General features: G+C 38.0%; 1 protein-coding gene and 1 long non-coding RNA gene across 7 annotated transcripts in view; one reads left to right on the top strand and one right to left on the bottom strand.

Moving 5' to 3' along the window:
- Positions 1 to 24180, top strand: part of OSBPL9 (oxysterol binding protein like 9) — a 181529-nt gene that overhangs the window by 105318 nt on the left and 52031 nt on the right. For 2 of the 6 annotated variants that reach the window (XM_082370741.1, XM_082370740.1), the window contains exons 4-5: positions 1416 to 1492; positions 21939 to 22007. In XM_082370741.1, coding sequence (XP_082226867.1) covers positions 1416 to 1492; positions 21939 to 22007 — 146 coding nt within the window. Of the gene's footprint in view, positions 1 to 1415; positions 1493 to 10900; positions 11083 to 21938; positions 22008 to 24180 lie in introns of those variants that run through there. The other 4 variants (XM_082370743.1, XM_082370742.1, XM_082370744.1 and 1 more) reach the window with 3 other exon arrangements.
- Positions 7581 to 10861, bottom strand: LOC309618468. The gene is made up of 2 exons (XR_014238501.1): positions 10789 to 10861; positions 7581 to 10270 (listed from the first exon to the last, which is right to left on the bottom strand). It is a non-coding gene; the product is annotated as an uncharacterized lncRNA (long non-coding RNA).

Below are 24180 nucleotides of genomic sequence, written 5' to 3'. Positions count from 1 at the left end.
TTTGTTTGTTTGTTTTTGATTTATTCTGCTTAGAATTCTTAGGACTTCTGAAATCTGTGGCTTAATGTCTTTCATCTGTTTTGAAAAATTCTTAGCCAAATAGTGTTTCTATTCCATTCTCTCTTTTGTCTCTTTTTGGTATTCCAATCCCATGCACATTACACCCTCTTACTCTCTATGTTGCTCTCCCTTTCTTCTATATTTTCTATCTCTTTGACTCATTGTCTTTTGTTCTGAAGAGTTTCTTCCGACCTCTCTTCCAGCTCTCTCATGGTTTCTTTAGTTGATTTAATCTGCTGTAAGACTCATCCACTGAGTTAATTTTGCTTATTATGTTTTTCAATTTTACAATTTATATTCAATTATTTTAAAAACCTATATCATTTATAAAATGGTTTCTAAGTCTCTGTCAAAGTTTTCAGTCTTTTGTTGAATGTATTAAGCATAGTTACTTTTAAAGTGCGGGATTGTTTGTTCAGATATCTGGAGCTCTTGTTCATATGTTTCTATTGTCATTTGATTCTCATTTATGTGTGATTGTCTCCTTGTATATCTTTGGTTATCTTTGCTTATGTGCTAGACATTGTATTTAAAATTGTTTCTAGAAATAATTTGGCAGCTGAGATTATGTTATCTTTCTACAGAAAAGATTTTCATTTGCTTTTGCTAGCTAGGTGCTTAGAGTCACTAAAACCCTGGGGTAGTTTTAATCCATTTCAGGCATCAAGATTTTTCTGACCACCCACATGACTGAGCAATTATTTTAATTCTGTTTTATTCTTAATTCTAAGGTGCAGCGCTTTGAGGTCCCAATCAAAACTTGAGCTATTTGCCAGAGCCACCACTCTTGGTGGGCCCTGGCCTCCAACTTTTGGCCTGATAAGACTTTTTTTTTTTTTAATAGAGTTTATTTTTTTAGAGTAGTTTTAAGTTCACAGAAGAATTGAGCAGAAGGTACATGGAGTTCCCATATGCCCCCTGCCCACACATACTGACAAGGCTTTTAAGAAATTGCTCAATCTACAACTCCTCTCCTGGAATGTACAATGCCTCCAGGAGGAAAGTGGCCCTATATACCAGGCCTATCTTCTAGATGTTTGTCTTTTCCTAGATTTTGGCCTGTTAATTCTTTACTACCTTGTTGTTTTCTGATGCCTTCAAAACAGTTATTTTTAATAATTATTTTAGCTTTTCTGATTATTCTCAGTGGGAAGGTAGCCTGCTATTATTGAACACATTTATTCCCTTTGATATAAATGGCTGTATTTTTGGAAAGGATAGAAAGATAAATCTATTAAGGAAATGGCACAACCAGAAACCTTTTCTATTAACATCATGGTTTAAAATTTTTGCTTCCAAATATGGAGATATATTGTAGAAATTAAGGTTTTAATTTTTATAAACTTTTATTCCAGCTCGTGATGCTGATGAACGAGAGAAGTGGATCCATGCCTTAGAAGAAACTATTCTTCGACATACTCTTCAGCTTCAAGTAAGAGTCTTTACATGGCTTCTGGATAGTTCAGTAGGTTTTTTTTTTTGTTTGTTTTCTTTTTTTTTTTTAAATAACTGATAGGATGTAAGGAAAACTTTTAATTTCTGAGTTGTTTATTTTTGCCTTTACAGTGTTATAATATATAGTAAAGTTATAGTCATTTTTTTCTGCTTAAAATACTGATTTTTGTCTAGAAACAAGACAGTGCAAGGCAATGCTGAAAGTGAAATGCTATGTTAAAATTAAAATGTGCCAAGTTCATTTTTAAAATTTAGTATCTATAGTTGGTTATTGGTATAGCCAAATTATATAATAATGCACAATAATAGATAAGTGCTGAGAAGTTGACCTACTTTTCTTGTTCCAGGATTTGGCAGTTACCATGTGTGTTGGGTAGTACTCTTAGGGATGCAAGTGAAAGAAAAATCCCAAACTGGTTTAAAAGAAAAAAGCACATCTAGCTTGGGTGTGGTTTGAAGTAGGCATTTAAACAATGTCATGAGGACCAAGATCCCTCATCTCTATTTCTAGGTCTTAGTTCTTCTGGGTTGGCTTCATTTTTAGATAGGTTCTCCCTTTGTGGTAGTAAGATGGTTGCAGCAATTTCAGCCTCCCATTGGTGGAACTGCAAATCTATAGGAGGCTATTGCTCTTTCTGGATTAAGAGGATTAGTGCTGATACCTCAGCTTCAGTCACTTTCCCGGTCCTGACCAATCACAATTTCATAGCCATATGTTCTTCCTCTGGAAATGGGATGTTATCTGCTTCATCAGAAACATGTAGCTTATAGAGTAGAAGGTGGTCCCCCCAACCCCCTTGCCCCCAAGCAAAGTCAGAATAGGGAAAAAAAGATCCTAGGTAACAAAAACAACAAATGTCTACTCTACCATACTAAAGATAGTTTTCTATGTTTATTCTCCACTGAAAGAGCTTATATTGTGGCATATAGAGAGGATTTTATTTTATTTTGATTTACAGGATTGAATCCTAGAAAGCTGATGTTTTATAGTCCTTTATCTCTACTTAACTTGTCCAGGAATTGGCTTGATTAGACAAGTTAGTATAGGACATCCCAGGTCCTATAGTGAACTCCCCATCACTTTGAAAGTTATTCAAACAGAGGCTTAAAAAACATTACATGAGGAAGTTGTTATTAAGAGACTGTAAGAAATGAATATGGAGTTGAACTAGGAGATCTGTAAGTTACTCTGTGAGCTATGCTTTTTAAAAGCAACTTCATAATTTCTATGAAGAAGTTCTATGAATTCATTTTAATGAATTTCTTCATAAGTTTCTTTTAAATTTAGGCTGTTTTATAAATGACTAGCATCATTTTAGCAAATTTGTGATCCAGTAAGAAGATAAGTATTTTAAGATTCAGATTAGACTGAATGTGGCAGATGAGATTCCCTCCACAGTTGGTTAGACTGATATTCAAGTCTCTATGTGATCTATTCTCAGACTGCCTTTCTGGACATTTCCACCACTGTACCCCTACATAAACCTACTAGAGTGCTGCCGTTTACTTGCTTTCCTCTGAACACATCTTTTCATTTCTGGTCTCTACATTCTTGTACATGATGCTCTGTCTCTCTGTAATGCCATCTGCCTCCACTCTGCCTTTGCATTCTGCCTCTTTTCTTCAAAGCCCAGTTCAGAACTGACCTCTTATGTGGAGCTTCCCCTGACCAACTCCTCCTCCTCCACCCCCCAAACTCAGTGATCTCTTTCCTTTGAATGTCATACTCGTTGCACAGTTCACTGAGTCCTTACCATATTCTTCTTATCATCCTTTAAAGTATATATAATTCGCACCTCGTCGGTTAGGATGCAGACTCCTTAAGGTCAGGTACTTAATTTGATCCAATTTTGGAATATATGAGCTTTTGCTTTGAAGAGAATTTACATGTCTTTGGGAATAACAAGAAGAAAAAGATAACTTTGGGAAGTCTTAGACTCTGATAGCTTTGCTATTTTAAAATACATGTAATAAAAAGAGTTATTTATATATATATATATTTTTTCTGAAGTTAATACATGCAGAAGATGGGACATTTAGAAGTATGTAATTAAATGTTAATTTGATTGGCAGAAAAAGTAAAGATTTTCTTCCCAGAGATGGTGAAGTATGGTGAAGGACTTGACTCTGGAACCAGAATGTCTTGGTTTGTATCCCAGTGCCACCACTTATTCTTGACATTACTCTGAGTTCCAATGTCCTCATCTATAAAATGAAGATAATAAAAGTACCTAATTTACAGGGTTGTTTTGATGATTAAATGAGTTAAATGTAAATTTGTTGAAATAATGCCTAGCTATAGTAATAACTTGGCAAATTTTTAGCCATTACTAATGCAACTACTACTCTTACCATTCCCACCCCCTGTACATTCTAAATGGTGCTCTCAATGGCATTCTAAATGGTGCTCGATAAATGTTAGTTAAATAAAGAAGTAATTGAAGGAATTAATGAACAAACACATGATGTATAGATTGCTTTTATATTGCTCTTTATTGAGAACTTTGAGACGTATTGTTTCCCCTAGCCTCATTAGATTTTATTTTTGTATCATGTAGGAAAATAGATGTGTTTTGTTTTTCTCCCTTGAAGCCCTTTGTTTCCCAAAGGAAATGATTGCAATATAGATGTGTCACTTCCTCCACAGGTAAAATGGTATGAAATAGCCAGTTACTTGGGGTTCCTACAACAAAGGAAAATTCCCCTAAGGAATGTTGCCAATGTTGTTGCTATTACTGAGAGGGCAGACAAATTTCTGGCTCCTAAATTGGAATTTAGAATTCAAGGATTCACTTTTTTAAATAAATTTTGTTGTAATAGTGGTGGCCTGTCTATCTTGAACTCTTGGGAAACAACTAAAAACAAATGATCCAATTTTATAGATGCTAAAGATTATTCCTTTAACTGCCAAAAATTTATTTTAACTGTGTTTTTATGGAAATCTTTTAGAACTTATATTTTCCTGCCTTCTCTTTATAAAAATAAAGTTTAAAACTTAAAAAAAAATAGTGCATGCTCAATTCAGAACATATAGAGAATACAGAAAACTTATTTATTTGGTAAATATTTATCAGACACTTAATGTGTTCCATGCACTATACTAGTTGTAGAGAATATAATTGTGAATAAATGACATATTGTCCTTGTCTTTATGGAGCTCAGCCTAGTATAAAGAAGAAAATAAAAATCATGGGAATTGAATTTTTAAAAAACTACAGTAAAACTACATTTATAGGATGTCATAAGTAAGTCACGCTTCCAAAAAAAATTTAGCTATGTAGAAGTATATAAAATAAAAGCAATAGTTCTTCCTACACCCCTTCTTTAGAGGAAAAACATAGAGTTCCAGTTTGTTAACATCCTAATCCTAATGTAAAGTTAGTGTGCCTAAAAGCTGGAGCATTTTAAATGAAGAGTAATCACACAATACAAAGCCGTTTTATCCATCGTGTGGCAACGAGCTCTGCACTTCTAACCAGTTTGGGCAACTCACATGGTTTTAATGAAACCTGTAAGTTGTTTCAGAAGAAAGTTAAGTGACCAATGCAGAATTTAACTGTAAAAATTAGGGCAGTAACACCTTTCTCATATAATTTAAAAATTGGATGGTACTAAAAGGCTTATAACAGAAAAACATTAGCCTTCTGCCCCTCTGCTTTCTCTGTTCTCCTTGTTAGACTCCCCATTTTCAACCTTTTTAGCTGTGTATACTGCTATTTTTGTAGCATAGTACCTGGCATTTCATTCATTCATTAGACATTTATTAGGCAGTTAATACATGCCAGTCTCTGTGTGAGGAGATACTAAAGATACAGTGATGAATAAGCAGTACACTATCATAATCATTGTGGGGTTGCGTAGAGGGTATTCATTCCTAACCTTGAACCAAATATTTTGTTTGTTTGTTTGTTTCATAATGCATTGAGAATTGCAAGTAATTTATACAGAAACTTCTGGAACATGGTGGTCCTGATCACAAGTTAGAGACTGCTTCTACTGTATGCCAAATGGTATATTTATTCCATCTGGCTAAATTTTCTATGTGAAAACTTATTGGCTGACTTTAATTTTGAGACTTCTGGGTACTGGTCAGACAAAATAGTGGAGCTACATATCCTGCTTCCAAGAGTTGTCTTTTAATGTTGTCTGCTCTAATCATTTGGCCTAAGTTGCTAGGCAAATTCCTAGGGAAACTATGAGTTTTTTCCCCCTACTTTTGCTTCTTCTTTTCTTCTATTGTAATCAAAAGTATTTGTCATCTATCTCTAAAATGACATCAGAGTAGAATGTGATTTATAGGTAAACATTACTGGACTCTCTAGCAGAAATAATATTTTTGAAAGTAGTACATAAATTCTGTATAGTTAAAATGTTCTTTTCATCTTAATAGCTATAGGTAAAGTTGGCCTATTTTTTAGTCAATAGATTTCCTGTCATTTTTAAAGATCCCCCCTCACCCTGAACCTTAGTGTTTTGATTTTTCTTAGATTGTGTTTTATACATTTTTTTGTGAGATGCAGCAAGAGGGAAATTTGGAGGTGTGTGTGTGTTTTTTTTTAAAGTTTTTCTTGTTTTGTATTTGTTTTTCAATCTTTTCCTCCAGGTTTATTGAGGATAATTTGACATAGATCACTGTATAAGTTTAAAGTATACAACATGATAATTTTTTTAAATAAATTTATTTATTTTATTTTATTTTTGGCTGTGTTGTGTCTTTGTTGCTGCACACGGTGAGTGGAGACTACTCTTCATGGCGGTGTGCGGGCTTCTCATTGAGGTGGCTTCTCTTGTTGCAGAGCACGGGCTCTAGGCATGTGGGCTTCAGTAGTTGTGGCATGTGGGCTCTGTATTTATGGCATGCGGGCTCTAGAGCACAGGCTCAGTAGTTGTAGAGCACGGGCTTAGTTGCTCCACAGCATGTGGGATCTTCCCGGACCAGGGCTCGAACCCGTGTCCCCTGCATTGGCATGAGGATTCCTAACCACTGCGCCACCAGGGAAGTCCCCAATGATGTTTTTTATACTTCTTAATCACTATATTCCATTCTTCCCTTGAACAACAAAAAAAATTAAGTATCAATTTAATTTAATCGCTTAGTAGCTTTAGTTATGTAGTTTGAAGATAAGTATTGAAGACCACTTTGATACGTGGGTTGGAAATCAGTTGTCATATATGACTTTAAGGCATTGGTCACTTAATTTTCTTCTAAAACAACTTGTAGATTTCTTTAAAAACACTTGAGTGGGGGCTTCCCTGGTGGCGCAGTGGTTGAGAATCTGCCTGCCAATGCAGGGAACACGGGTTCGAGCCCTGGTCTGGGAAGATCCCACATGCCGCAGAGCGACTAGGCCCGTGAGCCACAATTGCTGAGCCTGTGCGTCTGGAGCCTGTGCTCCACAACAAGAGAGGCCGCAATAGTGAGAGGCCCGCGCACCGCGATGAAGAGTGGCCCCCACTTGCCGCAACTAGAGAAAGCCCTCGCACAGAAACGAAGACCCAACACAGCCATAAATAAATAAATAAATAAAATTTTAAAAAAAATAACACTTGAGTGTTTTTAAACATAAATTTGAGTTTTTTTCAACACAAATTTGCTTAGAAGTCCTATAGTTTCTTGGGATAAAATGGGTATGTTGCCTTGTATTGTTTAATTACTTTTCATTTTAAATGCTACATCTTTTGCGCACACTAACTTTACACTAGGATTAGGAAAATGAGAATTATATGTCTGTAACACAGTTATCTCTAATATGAAACCGTGAAAAGGTAGACTCTGGACTGTAGCTATATTATTAGGAGACTGTCATAAGTCATATTCTCTATTGCCATACCAGTCTTAACACTTAAATCTATCAAAAGAAACCCTAATTATAATTGGTTCCACTAAATTTTTACTAGGACTTAACTATTTACACTACACTGTCAAAAATGATAGTGCCTTAGATTTTGAAGCTACTGACCTGTGATGATGATGATGATGATGATGATGATGATGATGATGGAAGATGTGGAGGACACTTTAAAAAAAAATCTGATACTTTGGTATGTACTGTGTTTTTTTAAAAATAAATTTATTTATTTTTTGGCTGCATTGGGTCTTCGTTGCTGTGTGTGGGTTTTCTCTAGCTGCGGCGAGCGGGGTCTACTCTTTGTTGCGGTGTGCGGGCTTCTCATTGCGGTGGCTTTACTTTGCTGCGGAGCACAGGCTCTAGGCATGCGGGCTGCAGTAGTTGCGGCACGTGAGCTCAGTAATTGTGTGGCTCGTGGGCTCTAGAGCGCAGGTTCAGTAGTTGTGGTGCAGGGGGCTCAGTTGCTCCACAGCATGTGGGATCTTCCCGGACCAGGGATCGAACCCGTGTTGCCTGCATTGGCGGGCAGATTCTTAACCACTGCGCCACCAGGGAAGTCCTGGTGTGTATTGTTAGATACAAAGTCCTTGATTACCCTATGGGTCTTTCTGTCTTGTTGTGGAGTGAGAAAGAACACATGAAAATCACATGAAAGAACTGGTAGGCAGGAATTACATAAATTAGTATTATGTCTCTTACAGGGTCAATTAGTACAATATATAGACTTTTTTGCCCCTTGGCCTGGAGAACTGTTTGATCAGCCAATATTGAATTAAGCCCTCTGAGCTGCTCTGGCACAAAATTAACCGCTAGAAAAGCAGATATTAAAGGAAAAATGTAAAGGGTATTAGTGGAGGTTCTTAGACATTGACCTTGTCCATCTGGCAAAATTAATGTATTTTTCTCCATCACTGCTTATAGTTTAATTGATGCTTATCATAGAATTGATGTTTATTTTCAGACTCTGTTACCATAGGAAATCCATTATTGAGCACCTAATATGTGCCAGGCATTTGGCTAAATTGAGGCTTTGATGAACAAAATCAGATAGATCCTTGCCTCTTTACCTCTTACAGTCTAGTGGTGAACATAAAACATTAAAGTATGCAGATAGATAGAAAACCTTCAAGTTGCAAACTTTCAAAGATGCGAACGTGTATTCCATCAACATCAGTCGTGAGTGAAATCGCAGTTTACCCTCTGTCTCCTATTGCTGAAGATCCTTCAGCTCTACCATCTCCCAGCTCCTCTCCCTCCTCCAGTCAGTAACTCTTCTTGCCTGTTCACTCAATGCCAGCCCTTGTATGCCAGCTGTTGTACTGTACTACTGTACTTTTCAAGTTACTGTACTGTAAGATTAAAAATGGTTTCTTTATTTTTTATGTTTGTTTTTTATGTATTATTTGTGTGAAAAATATTATAAACCTATTACAGTACAGTACTATATAGCCGATTGTGTTATTTGGGTACCTAGGCCAACTTTGTTGGACTTACGAACAAATTGGACTTGCAAACGTTCTCAGAATGGAACTCGTTCATATGTAGGGGACTTACTGGGGCTGTAATAAGTTTTATAAAGGAGGGTTGCATGGGCTATGAGAGCATAAAATAGGAAGAATTCACATAGGCAGGGAGGAAATGATGATGAGTAGAAGTAAATTAAGTGAAGGGTGGGGATTGGGATTTCCCTGGTGGTGTAGTGGTTAAGACTCCGAGCTCCCAATGCCTAGGGCCCGGGTTTGATCCCTGTTCAGGGAACTAGATCCCACATGCCGCAAGGAAGAGTTCGCATGCCGCAACTAAGGAACCCACCTGCCGCAACTAAGACCCGGCACAACCAAATAAATAAATATTAAAAGAAAAAGAAAGTGAGGGATTAGCTTCAAGGGGACAGTGTAATAGACAAAAGTAACCACAGGGGCCATGTGCCAAGGCCCTGAGGTTAGAAGGTCCAAGGCAAATTGAAGAAACATGAAAAAGGCCATTGTGTGGAGTGCAGAAAATGAGGGAGTGGAAGGTGTTAAGATGGGGTGAGGGGCAGGTAGGGCTAAACCTTGCCCACCATTGCTGAATGCTGAGTTGTATCCTAAGCACAATGGAAAGCAGTTGAAGTTCTTTAATGGGGCGGGATGGGGCGGGATGGGGCGAGATGGGAGTAATGATTTAGGTTTTGGAAACTGACTACTGTGGCCATAGTGTTGAGGATGAATTGCAGGAGCTTTAAGAAGCAGGAATACTTTACTAAGGAGATTGTTGCAAGAGGCTGGGACCTGTAATTGAGTGGTGGTGATGGAGAGAGGTAGAACTGAGATTGTATTCAGGAGGTAAAAATGGCAGAACGTGGTGATGGATTGAATGTGGAATGAGGAAAGTGTCAAGGACTGCCAGGTTTATGGCTCGCATATCGAGTGGATGGTAGTGGTTTTCATTTACTGATACAGGGAGGACTGGAAGAGGACCCGGCTTTTGAGGAAGGGGGTGCGGGAAAAAGAGAGTGCATTTGGCATTGGACGTTTTGAAAAAAATTGCATAAAACAAACTTAAGGGATCTTTAACACAGTGCAGCAAGCATCTATTGAGCCTTTTGTGCAGTGTACAATGTGCTAGTTGTAGGGGCTACCAGTAGAGCTACAAAAATTAGATGCTTAGTTTAGTAGAATTACAGGTATATAAATAACCATAAGGAAAAAATAGTAAAAGCAGAAGTTAATTGTCCTCCAGGTCAGTAAGTCAGTCATTTATTTACGTCTGTGATTTCCTGCATTTTGGATGGTTCTCTGCTGAGGTCCTCTAAGTCCGAACTTTCCATCTAATTTGAAGTTATGCCATTTGGATTCCTGAAGCATCTTCACAAGCCACCTATATTCCTTATGGAGCTGTGGCACAACAGCAAGCCCAGTGTTTCCCTGGATTAATAAAATAAAACAGGCACCCCTGCTTTTGTTTACTGATATAGTATCTCCTCCTCCCCTCACGCCCTCCCCCGCCTCGTGACACACACAACTTTTCGGACGTAAGCAAAAGCAGTTATCCAGATGAAACTTGGCTCCACAGCTGCCAATATATTGGATGTCGAGCTAGCAGCGGGTGGGTGTAGGTGTAGCACGTTTACGTCCGTGACCGGGTCCTTCCCCAGTCGCCACCCTATGGGAATCTCCGGGGCCGAAGCCCCGAAGCCTCGAAGCCTAGCTGAGCTCCCTCGAGCCACGAGCTTCCTTTCCTGCGGGCTGCATTGGCGTGCCGGGGCGGCCGCGTGTCCCGCACAGGTCCGGGCGCGGGAGCAGGCCCAGGCCCCGAGATGAGCCCTAGGCTCAGCGAGGAGGCGGCGGGGTAGCCGGGCTCTCCGGATGCTCGCCCGCTGCGGCCGGTCCCTCCCGCCTCTCCACCCCAAAATTGGCCTAACCGCCAATCGTCGGCCACTCACCTCCTTTTCAGCAGGTGACCCATGGCCAATCGCCAGGGGTCTCTTTGCCAGGAGGTGGCAGGGCCAGCCAATCGGGGCGGCCCCTAGGCCTGGGCGGGGCAGGAGCAGGAGTAGGGGGGCGAGGGGCTGTCCCGGGGGACCGGCTGTAGCTGACCTGACCGACTGCGCATCAGCCCGGTGATCCGGCGGAGGGAGGAGAAGAGGGGGTGCCCGGAAGCAGCCCTCGGCTCCCTCCCCTGGAGGCACAGAGGGCGGGGGCCTTGGCGAATGGCTTTCTTGGCGGCTGCTTGCGGAGTGAGTAGACCCGGAGGGTCTGGGAGAGGGGCCGGCTCCCACCCCTGAGTCCCCAGGGACCCTGCTGCTTGCCCGGGCCGTGGGCGCGAATGTCGTTCTCTCCCTGCCTCCTTCCCGCCGCCCCCTGGGGTGAGTAGGACGACGTGGCCGCCCGAGCCCTCTCTTCTCTGGGACTCTCCTCACTTCCTCCGCCGGGATGGTTGGAGGCAGAGGCTAGGGGCCTAATTCTGTACCACTGAGAGGTCATTCGCCACCAAACCAGTCTGGAGAGAGTCGCTTCCCCTTTTTCGATTCATTTTCGTGGAACTCTGTTTTCCTTTCGAAAGCTGTCTCAAGATACTAAACGCAAGAGTTAAACTTTCTCTTAATGTGAAAGCCTAATTTTGACCAGTTGCCCATTAATAGAATTTCCAGTTGCGGGCCAAACATTTTCTGTTGTTTCAGTTTTGGCTCTGTGTTCTTGTCTGGCCCAGTATTTTTGTGTGTAATAATTATGGATGCTATTATTTGCGAGTGTGAGTGTGGAGGGGGCGAGGGAGGTGGTTTTATGCCTTTTGGGTAGCTTGTGCAAAGATAGTGAAAACTTTGGAATAGTTGTAGGGGGTTCTCGTAAAAACTGCAGGGAAAGGTTTAGGTTCTCAGTAAGCTTGGTTATGGAAAGTTGAATATAAGCAATAGACCAGGAAGTATGTTTGAATCATGCATTTTTCGCCGCATTCCTACTACACTTAACAAGTATTTTTGTTATGAAAGAGCGAGAGATGTATTGATCAAGAAAACTTCTTTTTGCTAATTTGAAGTTAACATTTGGCTTTGCTTGTTGATTAAACCGTTTACTTTTATCTGTGTTCAGGAAATCAAAAACAAATCAAGTAATTATTTCTCCTAGTTTTGAGTGGAGAAGGTGGGAGAGATCTTAAAATAGTAGTTGCAGTTTTAAGAGTTTTTGTAGTGAACTTTAAGTTGGAAATTCTCATCCACTGTGAGTCATCTCTCAGAACATTGCCTTTATTGAACTGAGTTTGTGATAAAGCTCTTTAATGAATAGTGTTAACATCTCTCATTTACTTAAAATTTAAAAAAATTTTTTTTCACTTTTTGTGTACGCCAGCAACTTAAATTAAAATACCTTTTACCTTTCCTAGCCCAGGGAAGATAAAAACCACTAAAAATCAGACTTTTCGTCTGGAGACCTTAAATGGGAAATTAGAAAGATAACAGAGAAGCTGGATCTGTTTTCAAAGTGTTCTGAGTTTGGTTTTGACAGAGATGACATTTTACTTGAAGTGCCCTTCAGTAAATATTAGGCTGCAGTGACTGCTGGTCACATCCATTTTGATGTTTCCAAAGTCCTAGTTGGTTTTTTTTTTTCCCCTTTAGTGTGGAAAGATTGAATTCAGTAATAATCTAACCACTGAACCATCCCCAGTTGATAAGTTTGGTTCAGCCAGTAAAGAGCATTGTGATACAACCATATTCTGCTGATTGGAGAATCAGGCAGTTGCATAGTTTGCAGTCTATTGCTTGAGAAAAAGGATATCAGGCTTTTATTCTAAAAAGGAAATTCTAAGATGTTCCCTAGGATATATTGAGTTCTATCAGTATCTAAACTTTATAGTGTTGAGTAAGAACTGATGTTTATGGGGATTCTATAGAAAAAGACAGTTTTTATGCGTACTATAATGTACTTGTCCTAAAATTATATTTAGGAAGATTTTCCAGTAAAGGCTTAAACAAATATTATGTTTGAAAGAATAGTGCTTAGGCTGAAAATGTGTTTAAGCCAAGTACTTCTCCTGAAGTATTTTAATTAATCGTAGTTCCACCATACACAGGCAATTAGTCATTTAAAGCCATTTTCCATCTCCCTTATTTTCCGTGTCCGGTCACCAGGTCCTGTTAAATTTGCCTTAGTAATGTCTCTTGGATTTGGCCTCTTTTTTCCACCTGATAATGCTTTAATTCAGGCCCTCATCATCTCACCTAGACTTTTGCAAAACCTAACTAGTCTCCCTGTCTCTAGACCCCCTCTTCCCATACTCTTTATCCATAGTCAGATCCCACTGAGTCACTGCTGTGCTTAAAAGTCTGTTTTGGCTCCCCCTTGCCAAAGCCCAGATGCTGGGAATGTTCTTTAAGGCCCTTCACAACCTGGTCCTAATTTATCGCTCTTGAGTGTGGACTCAGCTGCAGGCGGCCTACCCAAGGCATCTACTCTAGCATTGTGAGCTGTTAACCATTTGGAACGTGGCATAGCCTCTCATAGCTCTTGGTCCAGTCACAGCCTTTCCCTCTTGATTAGAATTATAATTGCTTAGAATTCAATCAAGTGATAAATCTCCACTTCTTCCTTTGACATACAGTTTGCATGTTACTTTTTCTTTGATGTCTTCCTTCCTTCAGGCAGAGCAAGTTAGAATTACTGTTGCCCTTCATGTGCTACTACAGCACTTTGTTCATACTTCTGTAAATTTCTGTGCACAGACCTGATTCTTGGATTAGACTCTAACCTCCTTTATTCCTAGGCCCTTTGCCCCTAGTCCAGTGCTTGGCACATTGTGGGTGCTTAGTGGATCCTCGTTAAAATGATCAGAATATGTGGCTTAATCATGTCCTAAGTGTGCAACCTTTGGCTCACTGTACTGGAGCTGGGTTTATCCCTGTGAGTTAGAAATGCTTGCTAAGTCACCAAGCTCCCTGGTTGCTGTCACACCTGAGAGACCGGACTGGAGAAAATGTTTAGAAATAATGTTACAAATGGTGAGCAGATTTCCAGGCAAACTCCTCCTCCCCCAACCTACATGACCTCTGATATAGTTGAAAGAATACTAGCAGCAGTACCAGCACAAATTGGTTCTGTAGTAGTTAGTATCATAGGAAAAAGCATGTTGCTGGCTAGAGAAGTCAGGGAGACTGCTTAGAAGGGGTGAAATCTGATCTCATTCCAGAAGATTAGGTAATGATTAATTATAATTGCTATTATCTGTATTGCTCTTAAAGATGTCCTTTGAAGGCATTGATAGTACCTGACACATAACAGATGTTCAATGAATATTTGTGTTACGAAGGAAAGGTAATGGTTGCTCTGTGTGTGTTGTGGGACGGGGGAGATACTTGTAGCCCTTTCCACACTGGAGTTCATTTATTTCTGGAAACACCTTTAAGAACTTTGCTTCTTTGCTATATTGACTTGAGCAGCTAATTTTGTTTTTTCTGAAATGTGCCACTTCAACCAAGTTATTCTGCTTACTCGGTTGTTTCTTTGCATTCTCTGCATTCCAGAGCATGTTTTTAAATCTGGTTGCATTAGTCTTCCTCATTCAGTTTCAAGGTTACACTAAATTTTTGCTTGTGTTTTAACATTTTTTGTCCTACGGTGGAGGACCTGGCTGCAGTTAGAACCTGTAAGTTCTTATTGTCTTTATTTAAATGAAATTAATTTTTTTCGAAAGTGAGTAAGTGGACCCCAGGTTTTTCCAGTATGGTGAGGTATTTACTCACCTGGTGAATATGGTTATTTACCTGGATATACTGGCTTAACAGAATCTTAGAACTGGAAGGGATCTTAAAGTTTTAATTCGGCTTCTACCTATTTTTATAATGGAGAAAACAGTTTCAGAGAAGCCAAGTGACTTGGCCAAGGTCACACAGTTAGAGATTAGAATAACTAGGACTACAGCCTATGATTCTTCCTCTTTTATTAGCTCTAGAGAGAACTGGAGTGCTACTCTGACGCTGCTATTCATTCACTGCTCACCTCACTCTCCAAGTCCCAGTAATTTTTCCGGTTCAGGCACTAATTTTGGTTTCCTTTCAGATTCAGTACCCAGATCTGAAAAATAGCATCTTACATACTTCTCCAAGAGAATGTCATTCCTTATTTGGATTCCTTGTGCTTTCCAGTCTCTCTTTGTGCTTATATACTGGTTCCTGAGTCTGGGAAGATGGGCTTTTCTGGTTATTCTCCATTTTCCTGCAGATTCATTCTCTGCCCCTCTCTACTCCCTGCTTCAGGAGGCTGACCTTTACAGCCTGTGTCATCTGGAGTTCTTTATCCTCTGGCTTCTGGTAGGGTTTAGCCAATGAGAGGATGGAAGATAGAAGGAAGAAAAGAGAGAACCTTTGGGGTATTTATTCCTCTTGTTCTTTCTCTGCTTCCATGCATTTGTAGCAGTGGCTACAACTAGAGTGTCCTTTGAGCCTACTTGGATTTACATTGTTTCACTCCTTGTTCCTTCAGGCTTGGGAGTGGTGAAGGCTTCCTGCTGTTCCTAATTCTTGGGTACCTCAGCATCCCTTGTTAGTTTCCTTAACCCTGCCCTCATTTCTCTAGTCACTTGGTTAGAGTTCAAAAATCCCATCTGATTATGATGTTTCCTGCCCTTGCCTACTACTGTTAATAATTTTTGCCCTCCCCATCTCTGTCAGAATCCTACAGTCTAAAATGCTACCTCTGTGAAGCTTTTTTCATCCCCTTAACTTTCTTCTTTGAATCTCTTAGTATCTTTCTCATAACACTTAATCTACCATGCTTGAACCGTTATTTGTAGACAGATTTTTATCTCCTACTACACGTTTGAAACTCTTAGGGTGCGATCTGTATCTGCTTCATCTTGGCATGTCCAAAGCATCCAGCACAATGTTGTCATAGTCATAAAAAACACCAGTGGATAAATCATTACTGTAACACTGAATTCTAAGTCCAGAGTAGTATGTATAAAACTGTGCTCATGAGACTTGGCGGGAGAGAATGAGTTTCTAGAAGTTTGTTTCAGTTGTTCAGCTGGTGTTGCTTCTTGTACTGCCTGGGTGGTACAGTGTCTTTCCTCCTGTTCAATTTCTCTTTTCTTAAAAACTTTCAATTAGCCTTAAAAATTTTCAGCATCCATACTTGTAATATAATAAATCATTAAGAATAATTAAATGTTATTTATGATTTTTTTCCTGAGCACTCTGGTTTATAATCTGCAAGAACTTCTTTGTTTTTTTATGTTTAAATCCTAACAGGTAGGTACATTTCAGAATTTCTTCATTCATTTACAAAAATTTTATTGAGCATTTGCTACAAACAAAACACTAGCCTGGGGGATACAGTAGAGAACAAAAAGAGTCCTGTCCTGTCGGGCATATATTCTAATCATATTTTAGACCATTTTGATAGATTTCTGACAACAATTAGGGTAATCAGGATAAATCAGGGTAATTTTGTACTGCACTTTTAGCAGCCTTAGCAGAAACAACCTGTTTCCTTCTGTTTGATGTTCACTGGCAGCTAAAATTAGATATACAAAAACTGCTTCAGCATATATGATTTTTAAGGGATAAATGCCAAACCAGTTACAGAATCTCTTCTTTCCAATTCAGTGTTGTTGTATTTATTCTATTTTGTTTGGCTGTTTTGTGTGAGAAATAAGCCATTTAGTACTGATTGTCTGTTGGCCTGACTAGCTTATCATTTAACTTCCCTTGGGTGTTTCATTTTCAGTTTGTTATATTTTCCTATGTAGAGAGATCCAGTTTTGTTAGAGGAATATATTAGGTTTCGTTTGTGAAAACATTTCGTAATCAAATTTTCAACAAGTATTATGAATGAGTATGAGAATTCTGCAGTTATTTCAAAACTTGAACTATTAAAACATTCAGTTTAAGAATTCATGTGTTTAATGTGATTTTTTCCATCATTATATGTAGAGCAGATTTGCATAAAACTTTCTAAAACTTCCGTTTTTGGTGGACCCTTGATAACAGTGAGAGTTTTTGCTTTTCAAAATGCTGTGAAGCTTTGACCCACCTCCTAGAGAAATGGAAATAAAAAGAAATATAAACAAATGGGACCTAATGAAACTTAAAAGCTTTTGCACAGCAAAGGAAACCATAAACAAGACGAAAAGACAACCCTCAGAATGGGAGAAAATATTTGCAAATGAAGCAACTAACAGAGGATTAATCTCCAAAATATACAGGCAGCTCATGCAGCTCAATATCAAAAAAACAAACAACCCAATCCAAAAATGGGCTGAAGACCTAAATAGACATTTCTCCAAAGAAGATATACAGATTGCCAACAAACACATGAAAGGATGCTCAACATCACTAATCATTAGAGAAATGTAAATCAAAACCACAGCGAGGTGTCACCTCATCTCACACCGGTCAGAATGGCCATCATCAAGCAATCTACAAACAATAAGTGCTGGAGAATATGTGGAGAAAAGGGAACCCTCTTGCACTGTTGGTGGGAATGTAAATTGATCTAGCCACTATGGAGAACATTGTGGAGGTTCCTTAAAAAACTAAAAATAGAACTACCATATGACCCAGCAATCCCACTACTGGGCATATACCCTGAGAAAACCATAATTCAAAAAGACACATGTACCACAATGTTCACTGCAGCACTATTTGCAATAGCCAGGGCATGGAAGCAACCTAAGTGTCCATCAACAGATGAATGGATAAAGAAGTTGTGGCACATGTATACAATGGAATATTACTCAGCCATAAAAAGAAACGAAATTGAGTTATTTGTAGTGAGGTGGATGGACCTAGAGTCTGTCATACAGAGTGAAGTAAGTCAGAAAGAGAAAAACATATACCGTATGCTAACACATATGTATGGAATCTTAAAAAAAAAAAAGTCCTGGTGAACCTCGTGGCAGGGCAGGAATAAAGATGCAGACGTAGAGAATGGACTTGAGGACATGGGGAGGGGGAAGGGTAAGCTGGGACAAAGTGAGAGAGTAGCATTGACATATATACACTACCTAATGTAAAATAGATAGCCAGTGGGAAGAACCTGCATAGCACAGGGAGATCAGTTCGGTGCTTTGTGTCCACCTAGAGGGGTGGGATAGGGAGGGTGGGAGGGAGATGCAAGAGGGAGGGGATATGGGGATATATGTATACGTATAGCTGATTCACTTTGTTATACAGCAGAAACTAACACACCATTGTAAAGCAATTATACTCCAGTAAAGATGTTTTTAAAAAAATGCTGTGAAAGCTGAATGACAGGCAGTAATCTGAGGTTGGGAAGGGGAAGAATATATTTTTTGCATCCCCTCTAGTAAGCAGCTCAGAGCTTATTTAAGATCCTGGAATGACTTAACCCAAGACTTTTAATTTTAAAAAAGATACGGTCAGTAGCCTGACCCACTAGTATGTGAAAAAGAAAAGCTTTGGCTAATTGCCAAAACAACATGGTCAAACAGTGCTTTGTTGGGGGGGGGTCATGTAGTAGGTGTTTTTGTTTTTTATGAGTTTGCTTTTTTGAATGTTGACTCATGACCATGGAATTGGCAGGAAGGATGTGGGAAGAAAATTAGGTATTTTGCTTTGTTTTACTGGCCATTTTTCTTCTCAGCATTTATTCCAGTATAGCAGTGATTGCTAATTTTTAAGTGTATGGGCTTTTTGTTTTTTGTTTTTGCTAGTTTGTACTTTATCTGTAAGTAATGTTACAAGTTTTTTATGCTGTATTTTATTTTGCTTGGAAAGGTGTATCTGAGCAGCTTCAGCATTGCCAAATTTACTCTCTCAAGTCATTTGAGGGTTTGGTAGATAATTTTAAAATAATAATGCTGATGATTTTGCAAGCTAAAACAGTTATAAAATTTTTGAAACGTATTTATAACCCACACAGTTTCTGAATACTTTTTACATAAAGTTTCTGAATTTAAGTAAATAGATACTTTTAAAAATCAGACATCATGAATGTATAAAGTAAAAATTAAGAGTCCCTGCCTTAAATGCCCCTCTTTCTCAATCGCACTCCCTAGGAATAACATCTGCATCTCATGTGTTTTGTTTCATGTGTTTTATTTCAGGTGTGTGTGTGTGTGAATAAAATAACTTTTCAAAATGTAACTTCTTTATTGTTCATGTCTCTATTTATCTAGAATAAGGTAAGCACTCAACCAGTATTACTTGACTTGAATTCTGGTGTTTATTTTACTTTTGTAATTTGCTTTCTACATTCAGAGGCTGTAAACTCATATTTCATTTTAGATTTTTTTTTGAGTAATTTGCTGCATTCTGAAATCTCGAGGCAATCCTGTATGCCTTCCAGACTTTTATATCTCTGAAATGCTAGTTACAACCTTTATAGAGAGAGAGAACATATAATTTATTGTCCAAACTGGGGCACTTTGAGAGTGAAGGAGGCTGCTAATAATTTTGTTGATACAACAGACATAACTAGGGATATCCCAGACAAACTAGGGTAATGGTCACGCGGTTTACAAACTTCACGTTTTTGTTTGTTTTATTTACTTTTGGCAATAACTTTTCGTATGACTTTAATATTTTTTTCTTTTTATTTATTTATTTATTATGTATTTATTTTTGGCCACGTTGGGTCTTCGTTGCTGCACATGGGGCTTTCTCTAGTTGTGGTGAGCGGGGGCTACTTTGTTACAGTGCGTGGGCTTCTCATTGTGGTGGCTTCTCGTTGTGGAGCATGGGCTCTAGGCGCGCTGGCTTCAGTAGTTGTGGCACGTGGGCTCAGTAGTGTGGCTCACGGGCTCTAGAGCGCCAGCTTAGTAGTTGTGATGCACGGGCTTAGTTGCTCTGCGGCAGGTGGTATCCTCCCAGACCAGGGCTCGAACCCCTGTCCCCTGCCTTGGCAGGTGGATTCTTAACCACTGCACCACCAGGGAAGCTCCATATGACTTTACTGAATAAATTGGGAGAGTCATTTGGAAAAACAAGCTGTCAGTGATTTAAATAGAGGAAAACGGTACAAATCCCAAACCTTTCTTGTGCAGTTATTTGAGTAGCCAAATCACTTTATGGAATCAGTATTAGTGTTTTGTTCTGTAAGTCAAAAGGTTACCTAACACTGTCAGTATTAGATGAAGAGAGATCATGAAGAGTAAGCAGTTGTGCTAAGAGTTATAATAAAGCTAAGGAATTTTGGCACTGGTGTCTGTACCTGATTCCTGTTTGACAAAGCAGCTGTTTTCTGTCCCAAGTATATGAGCAATTCAGATTTGTTTTGTGTTGTTTTTTTTTTTTAAGAGAAGCTATTTTCTTTGTAAATTTAAAGATAAAAACAATATTATTTTTCAAAGAACTAACGGATTTTCAAAAATCAGTTTATTTTATGGAAAAAGGGGGCTTTCTTTATATTGTTTGACTCTTTGGTACCAAGGTAATAATTGAGTACAGTTTACCTTTTATGGTTCAGGCATAATACCTGATACTTTTCTGAACATCTTATAGGGAATTTTGTTTTTGATCTGTTTTGCAAGACTGTATTTTATCACTTGTTTGTCTGTTCCTCACACCTTTTTTATTACTATTTATTTTCTTGAGTTCATCAGCTTACTGTTTGTATTCCTTTTTTAAAGGAATGTTAAATACAGTCTAACTTACGCTTGTATCCTTTTCTTGATTATACTTCTCTATTAAAATTGCGTATGTTTTGTGTATTACCTAGTTGTTAATTCATTTTGTTTTTAATCCATCAAATATTCATTGAGGACCTTTTCTGTATGTTAGGCACTAGTTTAGGGCCTTGGATACAGTGGTGAATCCTGGTTATTTTCAATTCCACATTGTGGAGAGGAAATAGAACACCCACTACTGTGTTACTTTATGCATATTCTTTCATTTCATCTATCCAACAACTTTGAGTGGTTTATTATTGTGTCCATCCCTGGATAAGGAAAAGGAGGTAGAGAAAGTAACTTGGCCAGATCATGTAGGTAATTGGTTAGGGACTTGCAGATTCAGGATTTAAACTTAGATCAGTCTGACCTTAAAGCTGGTGTTCATTTTTGGTATACCAGGCTCCTTCAGGCATTTTTTAGACTAAATTTTAGTCTCTTATGCCATGAATTCTTTTCAAATATCATTGTGATTTAATAGAGAAGTGTAATGGATTTGAAATCAAAGGGCTGGGTTGAAATCTCAATTTAAAAAAAACCCAGCTGGATGATTTGGGAAAGCACTTATGAAATAGGGTTAATATCTATCTAACTTACTATGTATGTTATAATAATGAAATAAGAAATAATATAAAGTATCTAGCAGAGGACCTAATACTCTGGGAAAAAAATTACTATACTGTGCATCCGTGGTGAATCCATGGTGTTAGAACTGTTCATTTAGAACTGTGGAAAAAGGCCTTACCTTTTTTGGCATTCTTGGGGTACCTAAGCAGTTGTTGATAAGATAACTATAGCTACCATTTTGATAATAGAGACCCTATTTTGGAGCCTTAGATTATCAAGACATTGACTTAGATGGAAAATACCTTCCTGAAGTTACATCGGAGTAAAGAGTTTAATAATAGCCTCAATTTTATGGACGTTTTTGAATTGATAATCTTTACTCCAAATGAATTGGTAGTTGAGTGTTCTTTAGCGTTAAAAATAGGGGAAATTCTTACTCTCAGAACTTCTCTATATCTCTAAATTCTGTTTTCCTTTAGCTGAAGTGAGTAAACCTCGGAGACAGCAGATTATAAACGTTTCCAAATTTTCAGTAATCCAAGGAAATCACATGTTAGTATACCCCACATAAAATCATGGTCTTACTAATATTTTTGGTTTCTTTAATATACTTTTTTCATCATTAAAGCAACTTTTGAGTCATTTGGTAAGGAGACAAAATGGTGTCATTTCTCAAAAAACTTAATTTGCTAAAAAATTTCTAAGGAACAGAAAAGCCATTAAGTTTGGCATAATGTTTATTTATCTGTTTATTTTTCAACTTGCCACTTGCTGCTCATGTACCTACTTTTCCTCTGTATAGCTACAGATGTTTCTCTTATAATTCCTTTAATTAATTATTGATGTCAGACGCACAGCATAGTAACTTTCTATTCTCTCTTTTCCTTACCTTTATGGAAGATCAGTACCACACTTGCTTTTTTCCAGTCTTCTGGTATCTCTCCAGTTCTTGAATTTTCAAAAATAATTGTAAGTGATTCAATTGTAAGTATGCCCTATACTTCTTTCATTGGATGAAAGCATATCTGTGATGCATGTCATCTCAAATTGCTAATTGTGAACATAAACTTTCCAAATACTCTTATATTTAATCAAAACAACATTTCTGCAGGGTTTTTATTATTTTATTTATAGGGTGTGTATTTTGCTAATTTTAAAAAATCATCTACTTTTGTCTGGATTTATGCCATTTATTTTTCATTAGGAGTCTTGTTTTCTTTGGTGTTTTTCCTTTGTTAAATTTTTAAGCTGTTATTCCCTTTTACAGTTCTACTACTGATAACTTATTTTGTTTTCTTGTTCTGAACTTTTCTATGAGACTTATGTGGAATAATTTCTGTATTTCTCTCTTCACAATGTATTTTTATTATATACTATTTTGTCCTGTATAGGAGAAAGCACTGAGTATAGGGTACTTAGTCCTTTAAGTTTTTGCTCTGAAATTAGATTTGATATGAAAATAATTACTCATTTGTGAATTTCTTTTTACAGTGTTATTCAGCCATAGCCCTTCCTGTTCTGTATTTTTCTTCTCAGTTCCTTAAATTACTCATAACTTTCTTATTTCCTGATTCTGACCTCAAGAAGACCTTAAACCACCTTTTCCCACCTTACCTCCACTATTCATTACTCTTCCTCTGTCAGCAGGAATTACTTTAAAAGCTTTTACTCCTTGCCTCAAAAATTGCCTCTTGTACTGTTTTACTAAGAGTGTCTCTCCCAAGTAGCTACATATGAAGTATAATTCATATGTACTTCAGAAAGTATTAAAGACATCCCTTTTAATACTCTTCTTTTTAATGGCGGTAAAGTATTCAGTTATGTGTATGTATAAAGTATAAATAGTGTTTAATGTCCCGATTAAAGTATTGATAGAAATTCATTTAATTTTGCTGACATCTGTTAGCTTTGAAGTACCTTCTGAGAAAAGTGATGCTGTTCAACGTAAGTATTAGAAAGATAGTAGGAAGTACTTACATACAGTTTTGAGGCAGTTTAATATTCTTCTATCATTCTAGATATTATTTTTGAAATTCCCCTTAAATTGGGCCAGATGTCTGTCTCTATATATACGTATACATATATATATTTAATCTGGATACATAGGTCTTGATTGATACAGAATTATGTGTTACTCTTGACTTCATATACGTACTTTAGCTTTCTTTAGCAAATTACTCTTGCAAACTGAGACTTTTGTTTTTTAGCATACTCACCACATAAGTGGGGTTTTTTTCTTTACATTTCTAATTTTATGGCTTAATTTCTATTGAGTTTCTTCTAATTTAACTTTTTTTACATCACAGACCATTTTGTCTCTATTTCTCTATTAATAGTGATGTTTAATTTAAACTTTAAATGAATTCATACAGAAATCATCAAGTTAGAACTACGGATCATCAATATAGTAAACAAGGGAGCGGCAACCTCTTTGGTCCCGATTGCCAAAAATGCAACATAACCACTTCAGTTGCTACTGCAGGACAAAAGAGAAGGAAAGAAAGGGAGTGAGGGAGTAGAAAAATAGAAGGAGAAAGAGAACAGAAAGGCAGGGGAAATATAGGGAGACGTGGTCATGGAGAAGAGTGGTATCATGGCATAAGCAGTTGCCAGAAGCTACAATCAGTGCAATACACATTCACTCAACAGTGAGCTAGCCTGGAGTCGAGGTGCGGGGGTATAGTGCTGAATGAATGGCAGTTCCTGCCCTCGTGGAATTTATAATCCTTCAGAGAAGTCAATCAATTAAATATTTAATTATGATAAAATGTGATAAGTGTTAGATAAAAAGGCAAGTACAGAGTAGTAGAATGTACATCTGCTTGACTCCCAACCAGCTTATTCTCAAGAGCTAAGTGTCACCCTAAGAAGTATGAAGTCACACTGTTTTAAAGGGTCTGCCTGTTCTGAGTTCTTTTCAAAGGAAGACAAACCACTCAACGTGGTAGAGGACTATATTCTATTTTTATGACCTGGTTTGAAACAAAATTCCATTAAAAAGGATATGAATAAGTATAGTGCCTTATATCTTAAATGTTTAATGGAAAGAGGAATAGCTATGACTTTAAAGGGATTTTGTGAAATAGTTTATGTTAGGAGGTACTGAGTTCCTTTTCTCTTGAGATACTCAGGCAAAGGCTAG

This window comes from Balaenoptera borealis (assembly GCF_965194805.1).
Source record: "Balaenoptera borealis genome assembly, chromosome: 1".
In the NCBI taxonomy this organism is placed as follows: domain Eukaryota; kingdom Metazoa; phylum Chordata; class Mammalia; order Artiodactyla; family Balaenopteridae; genus Balaenoptera; species Balaenoptera borealis.
Note: the sequence above shows the minus strand (reverse complement) of the source record. Positions and strands in the feature narration are given on the sequence as shown.